At 60.4% G+C, this 19371-nt stretch overlaps 2 protein-coding genes across 3 annotated transcripts; one reads left to right on the plus strand and one right to left on the minus strand.

The window, feature by feature from the left end:
* Window positions 1–310: 310 nt before the first annotated feature.
* LOC142049073 (uncharacterized) lies at window positions 311–3657 on the minus strand. Of its 2 annotated transcripts, XM_075076504.1 has the most exons (3): window positions 3242–3657; window positions 2293–2943; window positions 311–2201 (listed from the first exon to the last, which is right to left on the minus strand). In XM_075076504.1, exons 1-3 carry the CDS (start codon window positions 3396–3398, stop codon window positions 1486–1488), a joined length of 1524 nt encoding a protein of 507 aa, XP_074932605.1. In that variant the 5' UTR covers window positions 3399–3657; the 3' UTR covers window positions 311–1485. The 2 variants fall into 2 exon arrangements, with proteins under 2 accessions (XP_074932605.1, XP_074932604.1); XM_075076503.1 differs by having other exon boundaries at window positions 311–2943; window positions 3242–3655.
* A 2278-nt stretch (window positions 3658–5935) lies between these two features.
* On the plus strand, window positions 5936–8922 carry LOC142049061 (uncharacterized). The gene is given in 6 exon segments (XM_075076453.1): window positions 5936–6042; window positions 6330–6404; window positions 6635–7294; window positions 7297–8028; window positions 8031–8281; window positions 8283–8922. Coding segments are annotated over 6 exon segments (2283 nt in total). The 5' UTR covers window positions 5936–6008; the 3' UTR covers window positions 8814–8922.
* Window positions 8923–19371: the final 10449 nt, after the last annotated feature.

Raw genomic sequence — 19371 nt, forward strand, 5'->3', positions numbered from 1 at the left:
GTGGGTCCATTTGGGACAACCAGCCAGCGTCGGCGTGGGACATTTCTTGGAAGGGGGGACCTTCAAAAGCATGGGGCATTCTGGGGGGGGACGGACACGTAGCCCCAACCTTTCACCTCCCGGCAGGTGACTCACCGTCACCACCACAGACCGTGAACCGGTGCAGGCTGCCGGGCTGCTTGAGTTTCTCCATGATGGGGTTCTTTTGGACACCCCACCCAAGGTGACCCACCCCCCCCAAAGCTCCGGTTTTCCGCACGGGAAGAGCTGGGATTCGCAGCTCCTCCAGGGAGAAGGAGAAGCCACCCGCCGGGTTTCGCACTAGTCTATTTTTATTCACAAAACAAACACAGCTCCTGCTCATCTTGGGAAGAGATGGACCAGGCAGCCGGCACGGCCGCGACCCTGAAACCGCCAGGAAATCCCCGGATTTGTGTCTTGCTCCCACCCCCCGAGGTTCACCCCAAGGATTCACCTCTTCGCAACTGAGAAATACCTGCAAGGTGATGCTCCCCGTGATCTCCTGGGGGTTTCTTTCCAGCAATGGGTGGTGCTACCTCCTTCCCCATCACCGATGGGTTCCCACCATGAGCTCCCTTTGCATGGTGGTTGATCAAACAACCCAAGAGAAGCCATGAGCACCCGCGGGGACAAACCCTCGTCCCAGCTCTTGTCCCCAACAGCCTCCAACTCAACCCAACACGTTGGGTTCCTCCAACCGCAGGTGGGCTCCCTCCCGCTGAATAAATACAATAAATATATTAAATAAACCGCTCATGCCAGGTCCGCGCCGAAGCATCGCCGGCAGCCGAACCGCGGCGCGTGGCTGGGAACCGCCGGAGGCTGGACGCCTGGGCTTGTTTCTTAACAACAAAGCCACAAAATCGGCATATTTTGCCCCAAATGGTGTTCATTTAGTAGATGGCATCATCACGCCCCCACCGCGGCTGGGAGGGCTCAGGCTTTGGGTGTTGGTCAAGGCTGGCAGCGTGGGGAAGGTGGGACGGTCAAGGGATGAAGCCACCCCGGATGTTTTGGGGTGTCTCTGAGTTTGGCAAGGAGCCGGTGGGACCTCCCGCACCCCCAACCCCATTCCCTTCCCCTCCCGGCGCCTCCCCGGCCGCTCAGCGTCATCTCCCCAACACCCATGGAGGTAGTTTCTCCTGGACTACGCATGGGGAAGGAGCACGGTTGGGATGTCCTGATGTCCATTGGCAGGATTAGGTCTGATTTTTCTGGAGGGGACGACCACCCCCCCCCCCCAATTCCCACTCGGCCCCCCCAGCCCCACCTCCATCCTCCCCTATCTACCCTACCTTCCTACTCTACCCTACAAAAACTACGCCCTTGGGGCCAGGGTTGGTGCCACCGGGGGACATCACCGGCTTGGGAGCGCCCATCCCCGTGGCACCCATCACGCGTGGGGGCTGCCCGAGGCACCCCGCGGCAGTGGTGGGGGGACGGGAGCCACCCAGGGGGTCAACCCTATGTCCCCCCCCTTCTCCCCGTCCCCCGGTTAACGAGGCGTGAGCTCATCTGGCGGCTCCTCCGGTGGCTCCTCCTCGCCGTGGCTACGGAGGTGACGGTGAAGATGGGAGCTGACGCCGAAACGCCGGCCGCACTGCGGGCAAGGGAAAGGCTTCTCGCCGGCGTGCGCCCGTCGGTGCTTGGCCAACGCCGAACCGTCGGCAAACGCCTTGCCGCAATCGGGACAGGCGTGCCGGGGACCGGCGTGAGCCCGTTGGTGCTTATGGAAGTGTAGGGTGCTGTTGAAGCTCTTCCCGCAATCGGCACAGACGTGGGGCTGCCCGCCGGCGTGGGTACGTTGATGCCGGTAGAGATGGGAGGTCCGGCCGAAACGTTTGCCGCAGTCCCCGCACTGGTAGGGTCGTTCGCCGGTATGGATACGTTGGTGTCGTTCCCAATGGGAGCTCCAGGAAAAACTCTTCCCGCAATCACCGCAATGGTACGGTTTCTCACCGCCGCCATGGAGGCTACGCCGATGACGGGCGTACTGGGCGCGGGCGCCGAAGGCTTTACCGCACTCTTCGCAACGGAAAGGACCATCGCCCAGATGAAGGCGTTGGTGTTTGACCAACGCCGGCCCATCGCCAAAACTTTTCCGGCACAGGGTGCACTTGTAGGGTCGTTGGCCGGTGTGGGTGCGTTGGTGCCGGTCGAAATGGAGGGTGCTACCAAAACTACGCCCGCAATAGGTGCAGATGTAAGAGCGACCGCCGGCGTGGGTGCGTTGGTGCCGGTAGAGGTGGGAGCTACGGCTGAAACGCTTACCGCACTCGGGGCACTGGTAGGGCTTCTCGCCGGTATGGACACGTTGGTGCCGGTCAAAATGGGAGCTCCAACTGAAGCTCTTACCGCAGTGACCGCATTGGAAGGGCAAGCGACCGGTGTGCAACCGTTGGTGGGTCACCAGCTCCTTGTTACGGCGAAAACTCTTGCCGCACTCCTCGCATTTATACGGCAACCCACGGGGACGTGCCGGCGGAGCCGGTGGACCCGACCGTTCGGCGGCGTGAGCCCGTTGGTGCCGGTAGAGGTTGGAGCTGACGTTGAAACTCTTACCGCAATGGAGGCAGAGGAAGGGTTTCTCACCGGTGTGGGTCCGCCGGTGTTTGCTGAAGTGGGAGCTGCAACTGAAGCTCTTGCCGCACTCCCCGCACTCGTAACTCTTCTGCAACACGATGATGCTCTTGAAGTTGGAGAAGGCGCCAGCTCCCGAGCCGGTTTTGCCGCCGCGCCGACCCCCCACCGCGCCGGGGGAGTCGATCTGCTGGACCACGGTCCAACGTAGGGTCTCCTTCGCCGGGCTCCGTTCGCCCGGTGAACCCTCCTCGGGGTGAGCCAACAGGGTGGTCGTATCCAGCTCTACGATCTCGGGGTCGCCCGTTGGCGGGGGGTCCGTCTCGGGGTCGCTCGGTGTCCCTGGGGCAGCGGAAGGTGGCGGGCAAATGGGGGTCAGTCCTGGTTTGGGGGGGGGGGGGGGGGCTCATGGGGATGGAGACGCCCTTCCCATGGGACCTGCGAGGGGGCCGGGCTGGGGCACCCCATAACTTTGAGCTTCTCGGCATGTCCTTGGCGCGGGGACCCAGGAACGTAGGTGCCGTTTGGGGGGACACCACAGGATTTGGGTGCCCCTGCGGGGGGTCTCACGCCCCTTCCCAAGGCTGGAGCACAATGAGGGCCCCTCCCCACACACCCCACACACCCCCCGGATACTTACTCTGCATCACGGGGGGGGGTGTAGGTGTCCTCTCCCCCGTCACCCCCAAAAAACACCGTCTGTTCCGGCTCAGCAGCCCCCCAAGGATCCATCGCCTGCTCCCACACCTCGGCAGCGGTTTGGGGGCCCTGGGAAGCCGAGAGCACCCTGTCTCCATCCCACAGCCCCCCCCCCGACCCCCCCCAAAGCATCACCAGGGGCTCAGTGAAGCTTGGGGTTCAGCAGGAGGGTGGGTGCAACCCCTGTGCATGGTGGGGGTCCTAGCACCCGGCAGGAGGAAGAGTTTTGGGGTCCCGGTTTGTGGCGTGGTCCCATGCCTGGTGGGTGACCCCCCCTCCCGACCCCCCATCCCCGCTCCCCACAGGGTCTGTATGGGATGGAGGGGACCCCCCGACCCCCCATCCCCGCTCCCCACAGGGTCTGTATGGGATGGAGGGGAGCCCCCGACCCCCCATCCCCGCTCCCCACGGGGTCTATATGGGATGGAGGGGACCCCCGACCCCCCATCCCCGCTCCCCACCGGGTCTATATGGGATGGAGGGGAGCCCCCCGACCCCCCATCCCCGCTCCCCACAGGGTCTATATGGGATGGAGGGGAGCCCCCGACCCCCCATCCCCGCTCCCCACAGGGTCTATATGGGATGGAGGGGACCCCCGACCCCCCATCCCCGCTCCCCACCGGGTCTATATGGGATGGAGGGGAGCCCCCGACCCCCCATCCCCGCTCCCCACAGGGTCTGTATGGGATGGAGGGGACCCCCCGACCCCCCATCCCCGCTCCCCACAGGGTCTATATGGGATGGAGGGGACCCCCCGGCCCCCCATCCCCGCTCCCCACAGGGTCTATATGGGATGGAGGGGAGCCCCCGACCCCCCATCCCGCTCCCCACAGGGTCTGTATGGGACGGAGGGGACCCCCCGGCCCCCCATCCCCGCTCCCCACAGGGTCTATATGGGATGGAGGGGACCCCCCCCCGGCCCCCCATCCCCCGCTCCCCACAGGGTCTGTATGGGATGGAGGGGACCCCCCGGCCCCCCATCCCCGCTCCCCACAGGGTCTGTATGGGATGGAGGGGACCCCCCGACCCCCCATCCCCGCTCCCCACAGGGTCTATATGGGATGGAGGGGAGCCCCCGACCCCCCATCCCCGCTCCCCACAGGGTCTGTATGGGATGGAGGGGAGCCCCCGACCCCCCATCCCCGCTCCCCCACAGGGTCTGTATGGGACGGAGGGGAGCCCCCGGCCCCCCATCCCCGCTCCCCACAGGGTCTATATGGGATGGAGGGGACCCCCCGGCCCCCCATCCCCGCTCCCCACAGGGTCTGTATGGGATGGAGGGGACCCTCCGACCCCCCATCCCCGCTCCCCCCCTCCCTCCATCCCTTCTCCCCCCCCCCTCCCGGGGACAAAGCCGGGCGGCGCCGGGAGCGCCCCCCATCCCCGGCGAGGGGGCTGGGGACGGACGGACGGACGGACGGACACCCCTCCGTTACCTGCCACCCCGGTAGCGGGTGGGGGGGGGGCGTGGGGGGGGGGTGGGGAGACACACAGCTACAACGCGACACCCCAACAACCACAAAGGCGACTCCGGTGACTCCGGTCCCGGTGGCTTCGGCTCGTGGCCGTGTGTGTCTGTGTGTCCCCCCCCCCCCCCTTCCTGTCTGGGGGCCCCCCCCACCACCCCCCCCAGTCCCGGTTGCTCCATCCCCTTCCTGTGTGTCCGGGCTCACCGAAGCCGGCGTGCAACAGCCCCGGCGCCGCCCCCCACCCTCGGTTCTTCCCCCCCCCCTCCCCCAACACACCCCCTCCCCAATTTCCACACACCACCCCCCAAACCCCCACCCCCCCCACCCTCCGTTGCTCCATCGCCTTCGCATCCCTCCGGTACCAGGTAACGGGGGAGACCCCCGGGGATATGGGGGGGGGGGTGGGGGGTGGGGAGCACGACGAGGAGCCCACCCGGCCGCACCCCAACCCCCCCCCCAACGGTAGATGGGGGGGGCGCTCCCCATCATCCCCTCGCCCCCCCCCCTATTTTAAACCCCCCCCTCCGCCTTCACCTCGCTCGGATTTCCCCTTCCCCCCCCCCCACCGCATCCAGCCGCGTTGTGTTTTCATCCCCCACCCCAAACCCCCCCCCCTTCCTTGCACCCCCCCCACCTTTATATTCTCATTTTACGCCCCCCCCGCACCCACCTCCCCTGTACCCCCCCTCAACCCCCCCCGTTTCTCCCCCTTTGCATTCAGCCGCGATTTTCATTTTCCCTCCAGCCCTGTTGCATTTTAATCCCCCCCCAATTTTATTTCCGTGACCCCCCCCATGAATTTCCACCCTTTCCCTTCACCTCGGTTGCATTTAAGCCCCCCCCAATCCCCATCCCCTCTCCCTGGGGTCACCCCAACCCTTATTTAACTGCCCCCCAACCTGCCGGGGGAGTGGGGGAGGGGATGTCCCTTCCCACAGGGAGCACCCTGGGGTGAAGCACCCCAAAACACCCTGGGAAAGTGGGGGGGGGGGGGGCATTTGTACCCCAGCACCCATTGCCACCCGGCTGTGACACCCCCAGGGTGATTTGGGGACCCCCTTGTATGGTCCCTACATCCAGCAGGACGCAGGGGGGCACCCGGTTTGGGTACGTCCCCACCCTCGCCGTGGACCCCAATATCTGGACTGGGGTCTTTTGCATTGCAGGGGCCAGTGACGACCCCCACCCCCCAAAAAAAAAGGTGCCGGCACCGGGACGTGCCTGGACCCCCAGGACAAGATGCAGGAGAGCTACGAAAGCGTCATCTCCTTGGGTGAGGTTCTTCATTTCCCCTGATTTCTCCTTCATTTATTATTATTCAAGGTGAATAAAATTAAATTAATTACCTTAATTAGTGGCTGAATTCATGTGGTGTAAAAAACACCAAAATCGCCAGGATTGAGCTTAAATAGAGCTTGGGGGGGTGGGGTGGGGGGTTCAACCAGGACGCCATTCCCAACCATGGGTTTATGGCTCCGGTGCCCTTGGCCATCCCCACCCTGGCGTGACGATTTTTGGGGTGGAAAGAGCTATAACCGGGATCCAACTGTCTTCCCTTAGCCGAGGAAATCGCCATCAGCTGGCCGCGGATCACCGCCTTCGCCGAATCGCACCGGAGGAGGGGCTTGGTGTCCGGTAAGCCACCGATCGCGGTGCCGGCTGGTGCCGGTGACCATCAGGAGAATGATTTGGAAGCCCCAAAACCACGGGGTGATGGGTGCGGGAGGTGGGAAAGCAGCCGGATCCGGCCCACGCGACGCCGGGAGGGAGGCGGGCAGCCAACCGGTGGGTTTTCGGTGGCGGGGGCCGGATCCTCACACCCCCCCCCACACACACACACCCCCCCTATATTTTTTTCCCTGTAGATGATGCGTTGTTGAGTGAGAACGAAGAGGAAGATCCACCACCGGGTGAGCTGGAGAAGGTGGATGCCGAGGGGATGCCGGCCGGGAAGCCCAAAGGGACCAGCCCCACCAGCGGAGAGGGGACAAAGCCCGGTGACGGTCCCCAAAAACCAGAGAACCAGCCCAGAAAGCCATCGGGCAAGCGACAGGGTAAATCGGGCCACCGAGGCTTCAAGAAATTCCCCCCGCGGAGCTTGCTCGGCCACAGCCGTTGCCACGACTGCGGAAAAGCTTTGGCTTTCGGTTCAGCCTTCAACAAGCGCCGGCGAGGGACCGAACGACCCCATAAATGCCCCGAATGCGGGAAATGTTTTCGGCTCAGCTCGACCCTCATCACCCATCAACGCCGGCACGCCGGCGATAAACCCTACAAGTGCCCCGATTGCGGCAAGACCTTCAGCGTCGGCTCGGCCTTCATCCAACATCAACGGGTGCACGCCGGCGCCGGCGCGGCGCCGTGCCAGTGCGGCATCTGCGGGAAGAGTTTCCCGGCCAGCGCCAGTTTGGTGAAGCACCAAAAATTACACCTGGAGGAAAAACCCTACAAATGTGGGGATTGCGGGAAGGGTTTCAACTGGAATTCGCATCTGGAGCGGCATCGCCGGATCCACACCGGCGAAAAGCCTACGCCTGCCCTGAATGCGGTAAGAGCTTCAGTTGGAGCTCCCACCTCGACCGGCATCGCCGTACCCACGCCGTCACCGGCGAACCTGCTTGCCGTTGCGCCGACTGCGGTCGCTGCCCGGCTCCCCGCGGCGCCGAAGGCTCCAAAACCCCCGAGAAGCCCTTGCAGTGCGGTGAATGCGGGAAGGGCTTCACCAAGAGCGCGGCGTTGGCCAAACACCGGCGCGCCCACACCGGCGAGAAGCCCTACAAGTGCGGGGAGTGCGGGAAGGGTTTCGGCTTGAACGCCGCGTTGCTGCAGCACCAGCGGAGCCACGCCGCCGGCAAACCCTACCAATGCGGTGACTGCGGGAAGAGCTTTGCCTGGAGCTCCCACCTCGACCGGCATCGGCGTATCCATATGGGTGAGAAACCCTACCGTTGCGGCGATTGCGGGAAGAGCTTCTCCCAGAGCTCCCACCTGGAGAGGCACCAACGCGTCCACGCCGGCGACGAGCAGCCCTGCCAATGCACCGATTGCGGCAAGAGCTTCTTGGCCTCCAACAAGCGCCGGCGGCTGTTGACCGGCACCGGTGAACGACCCTGTAAATGCACCGATTGCGGGAAGAGTTTTCTTTGGGGTGCCCGTGCCCGACCAGCACCGGAGAGGACCCATAAGTGCAGCGAGTGTGGGAAGAGCTTCACTTACCGGGCGGAGAACGTCAAGCACCAGGGGACTCAGACGGGGAGAAACCCTACACCTGCCCCGAATGCGGGAAGAGCTTCGGGCAAAATTCAGCACTGGTGAAGCATCGCCGGATGCACACGGGAGAAAAGCCCTACAAGTGCGGGGACTGCGGGAAGAGCTTCAGCGTCCGCTCCAACCTCATCAAGCATCAACGGACCCACCTTGGCGAGAAGCCCTACAAGTGTCCCGACTGCGGGAAGGGTTTCATCCAGAAGTCGGACCTCACCAAGCACCGCCGGATGCACACCGGGGAGAAACCCCTACAAGTGCAACGTCTGCGGCAAATGCTTCAGCGTCTCCTCCAACCTCATCAAGCACCAACGCATCCACCTCGGCGAGAAACCCTACCAGTGCTCCGAGTGCGGCAAGAGCTTCATCCAACGCTCCGAGCTCACCATCCACCAGCGCGTCCACACCGGCGAGAAGCCCTACAAGTGTCCCGAGTGCGGCAAGTGCTTCAGCCGGAGCTCCACCTCAACCGCCACCAACGCACCCACGCCGGGGACAAGCCCAAAGCCGCCGCCGCCGCCGCCGCCACCAGCAACCCCCTGCCACCTTCCAGCGCCTTCACCGGCGCCGCCTTCTCCCCGCCGTTGGGCGGCTCGGCGGCCCCCCATCCCCTCGCTGCCCTCCTTCCCGGCCTCCCCCTCGCCCCTGCCCATCCCATCCCTCTCCAGCCCCGCCCTGGACCTGCCGTGGGCCCTCTCCTTCCCTGCCCGCGCCTTCCCCCACCCCTCCTTCCCCTCGGCCCCCGCCTCGGGGGCCCAGACCTCCTCCCTCATCAACTGAGCGGTGCCCGGCCCCGGCCGCGGCCCCGTCCTCCTCCCAACCTCCCCGGCCGCTCGCCCAACACCCAACTTGGGTTGGCATCAAAGACCCATCGTTGGGGGGGCTCGATCCCACCTGGAGCTGTTCGGTCTTGGTGGCCAATTAACAATCTCTCTAATTAGAGGATAAGGCAGCTCCTCCTCTAACCCTGACCACAGCCCCATCCTCCCCGGCCGCTCGCCCAACACCCAACTTGAGTTGGCATCAAAGACCCATCGTTGGGGGGGGCTCGATCCCACCTGGAGCTGTTCGGTCTTGGTGGCCAATTAATGACCTACTTAGGGGATAAGGCAGCTCCTCCAGCCCTGACCACAGCCCCAGCTCCATCCTCCCAACCTCCCCAGCCGCTCGCCCAACACCCAACTTGGGTTGACCTCAAAGACCCATCGTTGGGGGGGGCTTGATCCCACCTGGGCTGTTCGGTCTTGGTGGCTAATTAATGATAGCTCTAATTAGGGGGTGCGGGAGTTCCCCTTATGCTGTGGCTCCATCCTCCTCCCATCCTCCCAGCCGCTCGCCCAACGCCCAACTTGGGTTGGCATCAAAGACCCATCGCTGGGGGGGGCTTGATCCCACCTGGAGCCGTTCAGCCTTGGTGTCCAATTAATGACCTCTCTAATTGGGGGTGAAGGAGCTCGTCCATCCCCAGCCACGGCCCCAGCTCCATCCTTCCCCCAACCTCCCCGGCCGCTCGCCCAACACCCAACCCGGGTTGGCCTCAAAGCTCCAGCGCTGGGGCCCTTGTTCCCACCTAGAGCTGTTCAACCTTCATGGCCAATTAATGATCTCACTGCCAGCGCTGGGTGCGCCCCCCACCCCCCACCCCCACCCCCGGCACCCCCCCCAGCTCCGCACTGGGACCCCAACCTCCATCCCAGTCCCCCCACTCCTCACCCCACTGCGCATCCCAGCGTCTCCTGTTGGTGCCCCCGCCCCCCCGAACATCTTCCCCCCTCGCCCCTCTGCTCCCCGTCGGATGAAGGTCCACGTCATCGTCACCCCCCAGCCGGGTACCACCCTCTGCTCCTCCCTTGGAGCATTTTGGGGGAAAAAACGGCAGAAACGGGGGGGGGCTTCCCATGCCGCCGCCTCACCCTGCGCCCGCCCAGGAGCTGCCAGGGGGGACGCGGGGATATTTCCACATCCCCGTCTCCCGCGGCATCTCCCTGAGCTCGTCTTATCCCGCGTCATTCCTCAGAAATGGAGCCGGTCGGGGTTTTCTTCTTCTATTTTTAATTTTTCTTTTTTTTTTTTTTTTTTTGCTTTCAGAAAGAAAATACTTTTGGGCAAAAACCACGCGATTTTGTGACGTCATTTTTCAGGCACTTAATGGAATATTGGTTTTGGTTTTTTTTTTCCTTCCCTTTATTTTTCCCTTTTCCACGCGGACTTTGCAAAAACTTCCATGTGTTTATGGTGCGGTTTTTTTTATTATTATTATTATTATTATTATTATTATTGATTTTCCTGGATTCTTGTCTTTGCTTTTGCTCTGTCCCTCGGAGCAGGATTTGCCGCATTTTGGTACTATCGGGAAAAGGCGGTGGCGGTGCTTTTTTAGCTGCCTAAAAATCCCAATTTCTCCCATTTCCCCATTTTCCCCCGTTACCGGGGGAGCGAGGGCTTCTCGGGGGAAAATAAATGAAGTTTTTAAAAGGTTTTTTTTTAAAAAAAAAAACAAAACAAAACACTAGAAGAAACAGAAAGGGTTACATACAAAATATATAAGCGTGGGAAGAAATACAGAGGAAACGGAGTTAAGGCTGAGAATGACTTTTTTTTTTTTTTTTTCCCTGAAAAAGGATAAAAAGCTGAAATGAGACTTTTGGAACAATTGGGAGTTGCTGAAATCTCTGGAATCGGGAAGGTTTTGACTGAAAACAAAATAATTCAAGAGGTGCAAGGATGCTACGGGAAGGACTCGTCGTGTTTATTAAAAAAAATAAGTTTAAAATATCAGCCGGAGGAACAGGTCGTACTGTAGGTGCAAAAAAAAAGACGAAGAGGAAAAATATCAAAATGTGGAAATAAAATTGTAGAAAAATGAAAGAGGACAAAAAGGAAGCAAAGGATGTAAGGAATAGAAAAAAAAATTGGTGACAAAAATAGAGAAAGGGGTAAAAAAAAAAACAACCAACCACCCTAAGGAAGTACCGGAGCCTGCGTCAGGCAGCGCCGTGGGAAGCGGGAGCCGAGCCGGCGTCGGATGCGGCGGCGCCGGGAATTGCTGCCGGCTCGTTGGAGGCGGGGGAAAAAATATATATATATAAGGATTTTAAAAAAAAAAAAAAAAAAAAAGAAAGAAAGAAAAAAAAAGAAAAAAGAAAAAAAAAAAGAAAGAAAACCGGAGGGGGCGGATGGAATCGGCCCCGGGTGGCCTCGAGGGATGCACGGCTCGGAGGTGCGACGCGTGGAGGAGAAGGGAGGCGCAGCGGGACGCGGGATCCGGCCGTGGGACGCGGGATCCGGCCGTGGGACGCGGGATCCGGCCGTGGGGATCCAGCCGTGGGACGCGGGATCCGGCCATGGGACGCGGGATCCAGCTGTGGGACACGGGATCTGGCCGTGGGACGCGGGATCTGGCTGTGGGGATCCAGCCGCGGGATCCGGCCGTGGGACGCGGGATCCGGCCGTGGGGATCCAGCCGTGGGACGCGGGATCCGGCCATGGGACGCGGGATCCAGCTGTGGGACACGGGATCTGGCCGTGGGACGCGGGATCTGGCTGTGGGGATCCAGCCGCGGGATCCGGCCGTGGGACGCGGGATCCGGCCGTGGGGATCCAGCCGCGGGATCCGGCCGTGGGGATCCAGCCGCGGGACGCCTCGCTCCCCGGCCAGCCCTGCCACGGAGCCGGGGTGTCGCCGACGCCGCAGCCGTGACGTCATCGACGCCGCAGCCCCGGCGGCACTGCTGGCACAACCGTGACGTCATTGCTGGCGCAAGCAAGACATCACCGATGGCACGACTGGGATGTCACCAATGGCACAGCTATGACGTCACCAACGGCATGTCCAGGGTGTCACCGATGGCGCTACCATGATGTCGCCGATGGCGCAACCATGACGTCACCACTGATGCAACCATGACGTCACCACTGACGCGACCATGACATCACCAATGGCACGACCATGACGTCACCACTGGCACAACCATGATGTCACTGATGGCGCAACCATGACGTCACCGATGGCGCAACCATGACGTCACCACTGACGCAACCACGCTGTCACCAAGGCTGTTAAAATGTCTTTGCGGGGGGGGGGGACACGGACGGACGGACGGACACGACCCTCTGGACACCCCCATCAGCTTCAGATCTCCAAGCGCCCCCCCCCCCCCCCCCCCCCAAAAAGGAGCTGCCCCCCCCTCCCCCCCCCCACCCAAGGCAGCACCAGCCCCACTTTGGGGGAAGAAACTTGTTTTGAAGGCGCCCCAAAATCTCACGTTCTTGCCTCAATTTTGGCCGGCGGACAGGGGAGCTGCTGTCGGGGACGGCTTTTGACGCCCACCTCCAAACCTTGGCGACGCCTTAATTCGGCGTTAGCGAGGGCGTCGATGGCTAATGACGCCCTGCCTTGGGGCCCCCCCCCCCCCCCCCCGGCCGATTTGGGCCAAATTAGCCCAAAATCAAGGGCGTGCTGAGATGACGTGGCTCTCGGTCACCTCTACAGCGCCGGGCTCTGTGGATGGAGTCATCGCGGGGGAGGGCGGGGGGCACGCGGGGAAACCCCCCCTCCCCATCGCACCGCGGAGCCCCCAGGGCTTTGCATAGGGGAAGTGGGGGAAGGGGGAGGAAGAGGAGGGACGGGGAGGAAGTCAGGAACCTCCCTCGGGGTTCATCTCATTATTTTAGGAGGACGCGGTGACCGTGCCATGGGGCCCAAATGGAGCCACGAGGGACAAAAGCCACCCCAAAAAGAGCACGAAGGGCTTCGGCGAGGCTATTTGGGGGTGGGGGTGGGGGGGGTGTGGGGGGTGTGGAAACCCCCACCGAGCTGCGATTTAAGTGAAATTTATATATTTTCTGGTGTTGTCCGTGCTTCCGAAACCGGCGTGGACGTGTCGCTGTGCTGCTTGTGAACGGTCCCTTCCGTGTCCGCTTTCGGGGACCTCCTCGCCTCGTCACCGCGGCTCGCGTCTTAAATTTGCCTTTTTTTTCTTTTTTTTTTGGTTTTTTTTTTGTTTGTTTGTTTGTTTTTCTATTTTTGGGTTTTTTTTTGGAGTCGCTTTCTTTCCATGAGTAGAAATAAATTAGAGCCTAGTTACCCTGGCGGTGCTGCAGTCCTTTCCCTTGATGGGCTGAAAAGTGGTCGTTCCTCTTCCATCTGCTTGGGGGGGGGGGGGTGGGCTTCAAACCACATCAAGACCCACTTTTCCAATGATTCCACCCCCCACAGCCCCTCGTTTTTCCCCTTTCTGGTTGGGTTGCCTCAATTTGAAGGTTGCAACTCATCCTGCAGTTAAAAACGTGCAATTTCCCCCCCCCCCAGTGCGAGATTCCCATGAATCCAGTTAAAAAATGTATCAGGATGGAGGGAAGGGTTGAGCTGAACCCTTCGGTCGCGGTCACTTGGACAGCCAAGAGCGTGGTGGCACCAAAACCACCTTTTTAACCCCAAAAGGCCACTCTGCTCGGACCATGGGGGGAGGGTTGGGTCCCAGTGCGTCCCTAGGGTGGCTCCAAGCATCTGCTGGTGAACCCCGAGGAGAAGAAGCCACCAGCCGTGGCCACGTCCCATCAACCCAAGTGAGGGGCAAGCCCGTGGGGCGGCTCAGCAGAGCCCGTGGCCAATCGTGGATGTTCCTTCAAGAAGTCCTGCAGAAGGACCAAAATCTTCACGGCTGGACCGTGGGCAGGGGGTGGTTCAGGTCCCGAGTGGGGATGGTCAGGGTTGTTAATGACCATTAGTGCCCTCAGACCTCCAAAATGGTTCTTAGGGTGGCTCTGCAGCACATCTCTGAGGGGTTCAGGATGCCTCCAGAGGGGTTCAGCCCATCTCCAAGGGGTTCAGGACACCTCCAAAGGGGTTCAGCACATTTCCTATGGGTTCAGCACATCTCCAAGGGGTTCAGAACATCGACAGGGTTCAGCACATCGACAGGGTTCAGCTCATCTCAGAGGGTTTCAAGCTGTCTCCAACAGGGTTCACCATGTCTTGCAGGAGCTCACCGTGTCTTGAAGGGATTAGGCACATCTCTAAGGGGTTCAGCTCATGGCGAAGGGATTCAGAACGCCTCCAAAGGGGTTCAGCATGTCTCCAAGGAGCTCAGCATGTCTTGACGGGGTTCAGCACATCTCTAAGGGGCTCAGAACATCTTCAAAGGGGTTCAGATCATCTTGAAGGGTTTCAGGATGTCTCCAACAAGGTTCAGGACACCTCCAAAGGGATTCAGCACATCTCCTACAGGGTTCAGAACATCTCAGAGGGGTTCAGGATGTCTCCAATGGGGTTCAGTATGTCTTGAAGGGCTTCAGAACATCTTCAAAGGGGTTTGGCACATCTTGAAGGGTTTCAAGATGTCTCCAACGGGGTTCAGCATGTTTTTAATGGGTTCATCACATCTCCAAGGGGTTCATCACATCTCCAAGGGGTCCAACACATCTCCAAGGGGTCCAACACCTCTCTAAGGAGCTCAGCGTGTCTTGAAGGGGTTCAGCACAAGCTCAGTGTGTCTCCAAAGGCATCTGGTGCATCTCAGAAGGTCTCAGCCACCTCCCAGGCAGCTCCGTGGGGAGATGTGAGCAGCACCAGGACCTTGGAGGACTCACTGGAGAAGAAGAGCAGCCCCCCCCTCCTCCCACCCCATGGATTTGGGGGCGGGGGGGGGGAAGGCTGAGCACCCCAAGTCAAGTGCAAGGCCCCAACCCCAAGACACGCCTCTCAGCCGCTATCCCCAGGCCCACCCTGGGGACAAGGAGCCGGTGCCAGCCCCGTCCCCACCCCACAGCTCTGCCGTGGGGCAGAGACCCCCTGAGCACAACCCCATTTTGGGGTCCAACCCAGGGTCCCTCCCTTCCCCCCCACCCCCAACCTGAACTTGGCTCTTCTGGAGCAGAAGGTTTTGAGGAAACATCTGCGGGGGGGTGGGGGGATGGTGCCGGGGGGGGGGTGGGGTGTCTTTATTTTTGGATCGCTATTAAATTTCTGTTGTCTTTAAATTCCTGCTGGGGTTGGAGGGGAAGGGGTCTGCACAGCGTATGTGTATCTTACTATTTTTATTTGGTGTTTTAATGAATAATAGATTAATAAATGTGTAAAAAGAAGATGTAGACAATTTTTTTTAACGCCGGAAATGCAGTTACAAGGTAATTGCGGTGGCCGTGCTGTGGGATAATTATAAAAATGGAATAAAAATGAATAAATCTGAAGTCTTAATCTAGAAAGAAAAAACAAAAAAAAGAGGATGAAGAGGGGTGTGGGGGAGCAACACCAAACCACACGCTGCTTCTTTCAGAGCAGAGCACGAAGGCAGGTCTTCAGTGAACAAAAGGTGATTCTTCTTTGAGTGAAGAGTTAATATATGGAAAAAAAACCCTTTTTTTTTCATTAAGACAAAAAAAAAAAAAAAATCTGAAAAATCTGCCGGGTATAAGCTTAAAAACCTGGCAAGAAAACGGTGAAATGATGAAGTGGCCCCGTCCTGCGTCTTCCACAGCAGCGAGAGCCTCAAAGGCATTTCTGGCATGCCAAAAATTTGCCTGCAACGTCCTCCTGAACCCGAAGGTTTCACAGGGTTTGTTCCCTAAAGGACAAACCCAACCACGCCGCAAAATAGCCCAAAAGAGCCGGCGAGGTAAAGCCCCCCTGGGGTGGGGGGGAAAAGTCTTGCCTGGGAGCAGCTGCAGACGCTGCTCCTGCCTTGGGTCTCCTCCACGCGACACCGAGACGAGCTGGCTCCTTTGTTCCTTACAGCTCTAGAAAGTTAGATAACAAGCTATAGACGCTCCAAAAAACCCAACATCCGTATGAACGGGACATCCACGCTGCTCCTGAGGCAGCTCCTCCCTCCCCACCTCATCCAGCATCATGAAGAGTTTTGGCTCCATCAAGGTTTTGGCTCCGTCGAGGTTTTGGCTCCGTCAAGGTTTTGGCTCCGTCAAGGTTTTGGCTCCGTCGAGGTTTTGGCTCCGTCGAGGTTTTGGCTCCGTCGAGGTTTTGGCTCCATCAAGGTTTTGGCTCCACCAAACCCTCCAGAGAAGGAGATGGACGAGATTCCCCCCACCTTGGGACCTTCTGCGTCCCAACGGATCTCATGGATGGAGACCACCACAGCCCTTACAACACATGAGCCGCCCCGCACAGCTGAGATGCCCCCTCCCATGAAGGCTGTGGAGACCTCGCCGAGGGAAGGACCATCCCCTGCCGCAGGAGAACACACAGAGCTCTAACACACATCCCACCGTTCCTTCATGGGTGTGGGGTGGCCTCTTGAACCCCTCTGGTCTGCGGCCAGGTCTTTCTGACAGCTCCAAAACTGGGTGATCTCACCCACCCTGGGTGCTCAACACCACCCAGGACTTGGGGACACCTCACCTTGATGGCCATCGCCCAGGACTTTGAAGACATCGTGGCCCCAAAGGCCTAGAAGACCCATCTGGACTTTATTTCTCCCACCCATCCTGGTGGATCTCCAGGGTTTTTGGTGGAAACACCGTAAGGAATAAATCAGACTTGCCCCATGCATCTTGGGGTCGAGCGCCAGCCCAAAGACCCCACTGAGCTCCTTCTCCCTGCCCAATTTTGGGGTCATCCGTGGGGTGCCGCTGCCTGACGCCCACCACCATCACACCAGGAGAGGCGTCACCTGCTTCCTCCATCCTCGGTGGGAAAGCCGGAGCTCCTCTTCCCACCCAAAACAGGCTCAGGTATGGACCTGCTGGTGACGGAGGAGGGAGGAGCTCTCACTGAAGCTCTTCCCACACCTCAAGCAGGTGAAGGGCTTCTCCATGTGGGTCTTCTGGTGCTGGTGGAGATGAGAGAGGCGTCCAAAACCCCTCCCACACTGGGGGCACCTGTAGGGCTTCTCCCCAGTGTGGATACACTGGTGGGTGATGAGGTTGGAGCTATCACTGAAGCTCTTCCTGCACTCAGGGCACCCACAGGGTCTCTCTCTGGTGTGGACCCACTGGTGGATGAGAAGGTTGGACCTTTGGTAGAAGCTCTTCCCGCAGTCGGGACACCCGTAGGGTGGCTCGTGGGTAGGGGTACGTTGGTGGGCGCTGAGGTTGGAGCTGCGCCCGAAGCTCTTCCCACACTCAGGACACTTGTAGGGCTTCTCACCAGTGTGGATGTGCCAGTGGGCGGCCAAGGATGATCCACACGGAAAACTTCTCCCGCCCTCCCTACGGACGTCGGCATCTGCCACGGAACCCCCTACCCGCACATGGTCCCCCATCCCACCACCCCTCATCCCCTTCCCAGCCCCGCGTTATCCTATCCCGCGCCCTCTTCGGCACGTCTCCGTCCTCTCGCCACCTCCATCCACCCCGTCATCCGTGGTCCCGCCACCTGCAAGGACAGACGGTGCTGACGCAGGATCCCAAAGCGTGCTGGGCTTTGGTGGGACGTCCCCAGCGGCTGAAGACCTGGAGACGACCACTCCAGCTCAGTTAAGGTCTTCTAGACCCACATCCATGTCCTTGAGCATCTCCAAGGGCAGACCAGCTCCAGGAAGCCTCTTCCAACCTTCTCCCATCATGGAAGTTGGAAGGGACCCATAAGTCCTTCTTCCAACCTCTCAAGTTCAAAGGGACCCATAAGGATCATCGTGTCCAACCCCCCGCAGGAGGGCAGCACCCCCCAAAAAAAAAGCTTTTTTTTTTTTTTATGATTTAAGCAAGATTTTGGGTTTTTTTCCCCTTTTGTCCAAATTTCAACGGAAAAAGGGGGGGGGGGGGGGGGAACCTAAAAGGAGCTTCATAATTTCCCACCTTTTTCTGCCATCGGGACTTGGTGGAGCTCAAGGGTTTCTTCTTGTTGGGGGGGGGGGTCCCCCCAGACTTTGGGACCCCCCGGGCTCAGCCCCCACCCCACGTTTTACTCTTTTTTTAACGATCCCACAAAATTATCTGCCCCGATTCCGTAGGAAATTCGGTATTTCCATGGAAAGCGAGAAAAAAAAAAAGGGGGGGGGGGACACGACACGCACCCCACATCCCCACCCACCGGCTCCAGCGCCCCGGGGATGCTCGGGGGGGGGTGGGGGGGGGGGGCAGCGGATGCCTGGATCCCGCCTCCCCCCCCCGGTTCCCGGAGCCTGTTGCAGGCCGGGTCGGTGTGGAAGGACACAGGAAAGGGCTGCCCCAATCAGGAGGAAGAGGAGGGAGAGGTCGGAGCCGGCAGGTACCGGGGGAGGTGCGGGGGCGGCCCCAGGGAGGCTCCGCCCGGTCCCGGGGATGTTCCCGGGAAGGGGGGGGGGGGGTACCGGGGGGCGCTCGGCTCGGTCCGCGGATGGTCCACCCGGTCCCGGGGCTGATCGGTTTGGTCCCGGGGATCCTTTTCCCGGTTCCAGGGATGTTTTTCCCAGTCCCAGGGATGCTTTTTCCTGGTCCGGAGGCTGCCCGGGTACCCCGGGTTGGGTACCGGGGGTGCTCGGCTCAGTCCCAGGGATGCTTTTCCCAGGCCCGAGGATGCTCCGCTGAATCCCAGGGATGCTCAGCTCAGACCCAGGGATGCCCCGCTGGGTACCAGGGCTGCTTTTCCCAGTCCCGAGGAGGCTTTTCCCAGTCCCGAGGAGGCTTTTCCCAGTCCCGAGGAGGCTTTTCCCAGTCCCGAGGAGGCTCTGCTGGGGCCTAGGGTGCTCAGCTCCATCCTGAGGATGCTCTACTTGCTCCCAGAGATGTTTTTCTGGGCCCGAGAGATGTTTTTCCCATCTCAGGGAGGCTCTGCTGGATCCCAGGGATGTTCTGCTCGGTTCCAGGGATGTTTTTCCAGTCCCAGTGATGCTTTTCCAGTGCCAAGGATGCTCCGCTGGGACCCAGGGATGCTCAGCTCGGTCCTGAGGATGGTCTACCCACTCCCAGAGGTGTTATTTCCCGCTCCCAGAGGTGTTTTTCCCATCTTGGAGCTGCTCTGCTGGGTCCCAGGGATGTTCTGCTTGGTCCCGGCAGGGCTCAGCTTAGTCCTGAGGATGCTTTTCCCGGTCCCAAAGATGCTTCTCCTGGTCCCGAAGATGCTTTTCCCATTTTGGGGCTGCTCCACTGGATCCCAGGGATGTTCTGCTCGGTTCCAGGGATGCCCCAACTGGGTTCTGGCGTGCTTGGCTGGGTCCCAGGGATGCTTTTCCTGGTCCCGAGGAGGCTCAGCCCAGTCCTTGAGGATCCTTTTCCCGCTCCCAGAGATGTTTTTCCCATCTCGGGGCTGCTCTGCTGGGTCCCAGGGTTGCTCTGCCTGATCCCAGGGATGCTTTTCCCCACCCCAGAGCTGCCCCGCTGGGTCCTGGGATGCTTTGTGCTGTCTCAAGGACGCCCTGCTTAGCCCCAGGGCCGCCCTGGTCACGACATATTAGGGGAGCTG

Source organism: Phalacrocorax aristotelis, chromosome 31 (assembly GCF_949628215.1).
Source record: "Phalacrocorax aristotelis chromosome 31, bGulAri2.1, whole genome shotgun sequence".
NCBI classification, from domain to species: Eukaryota; Metazoa; Chordata; class Aves; order Suliformes; family Phalacrocoracidae; genus Phalacrocorax; species Phalacrocorax aristotelis.

Excerpts from the sequence above, each read along its gene's own strand:
- LOC142049073 (XM_075076503.1), bottom strand. The coding sequence starts at position 3,398 with ATGGAGACAGGGTGCTCTCGGCTTCCCAGGGCCCCCAAACCGCTGCCG. Across the intron at positions 2,944-3,241 it reads ACCCCCCCCCGTGATGCAGA|GGACACCGAGCGACCCCGAG; the intron begins GTAAGTATCCGG and ends CCGCTGCCCCAG.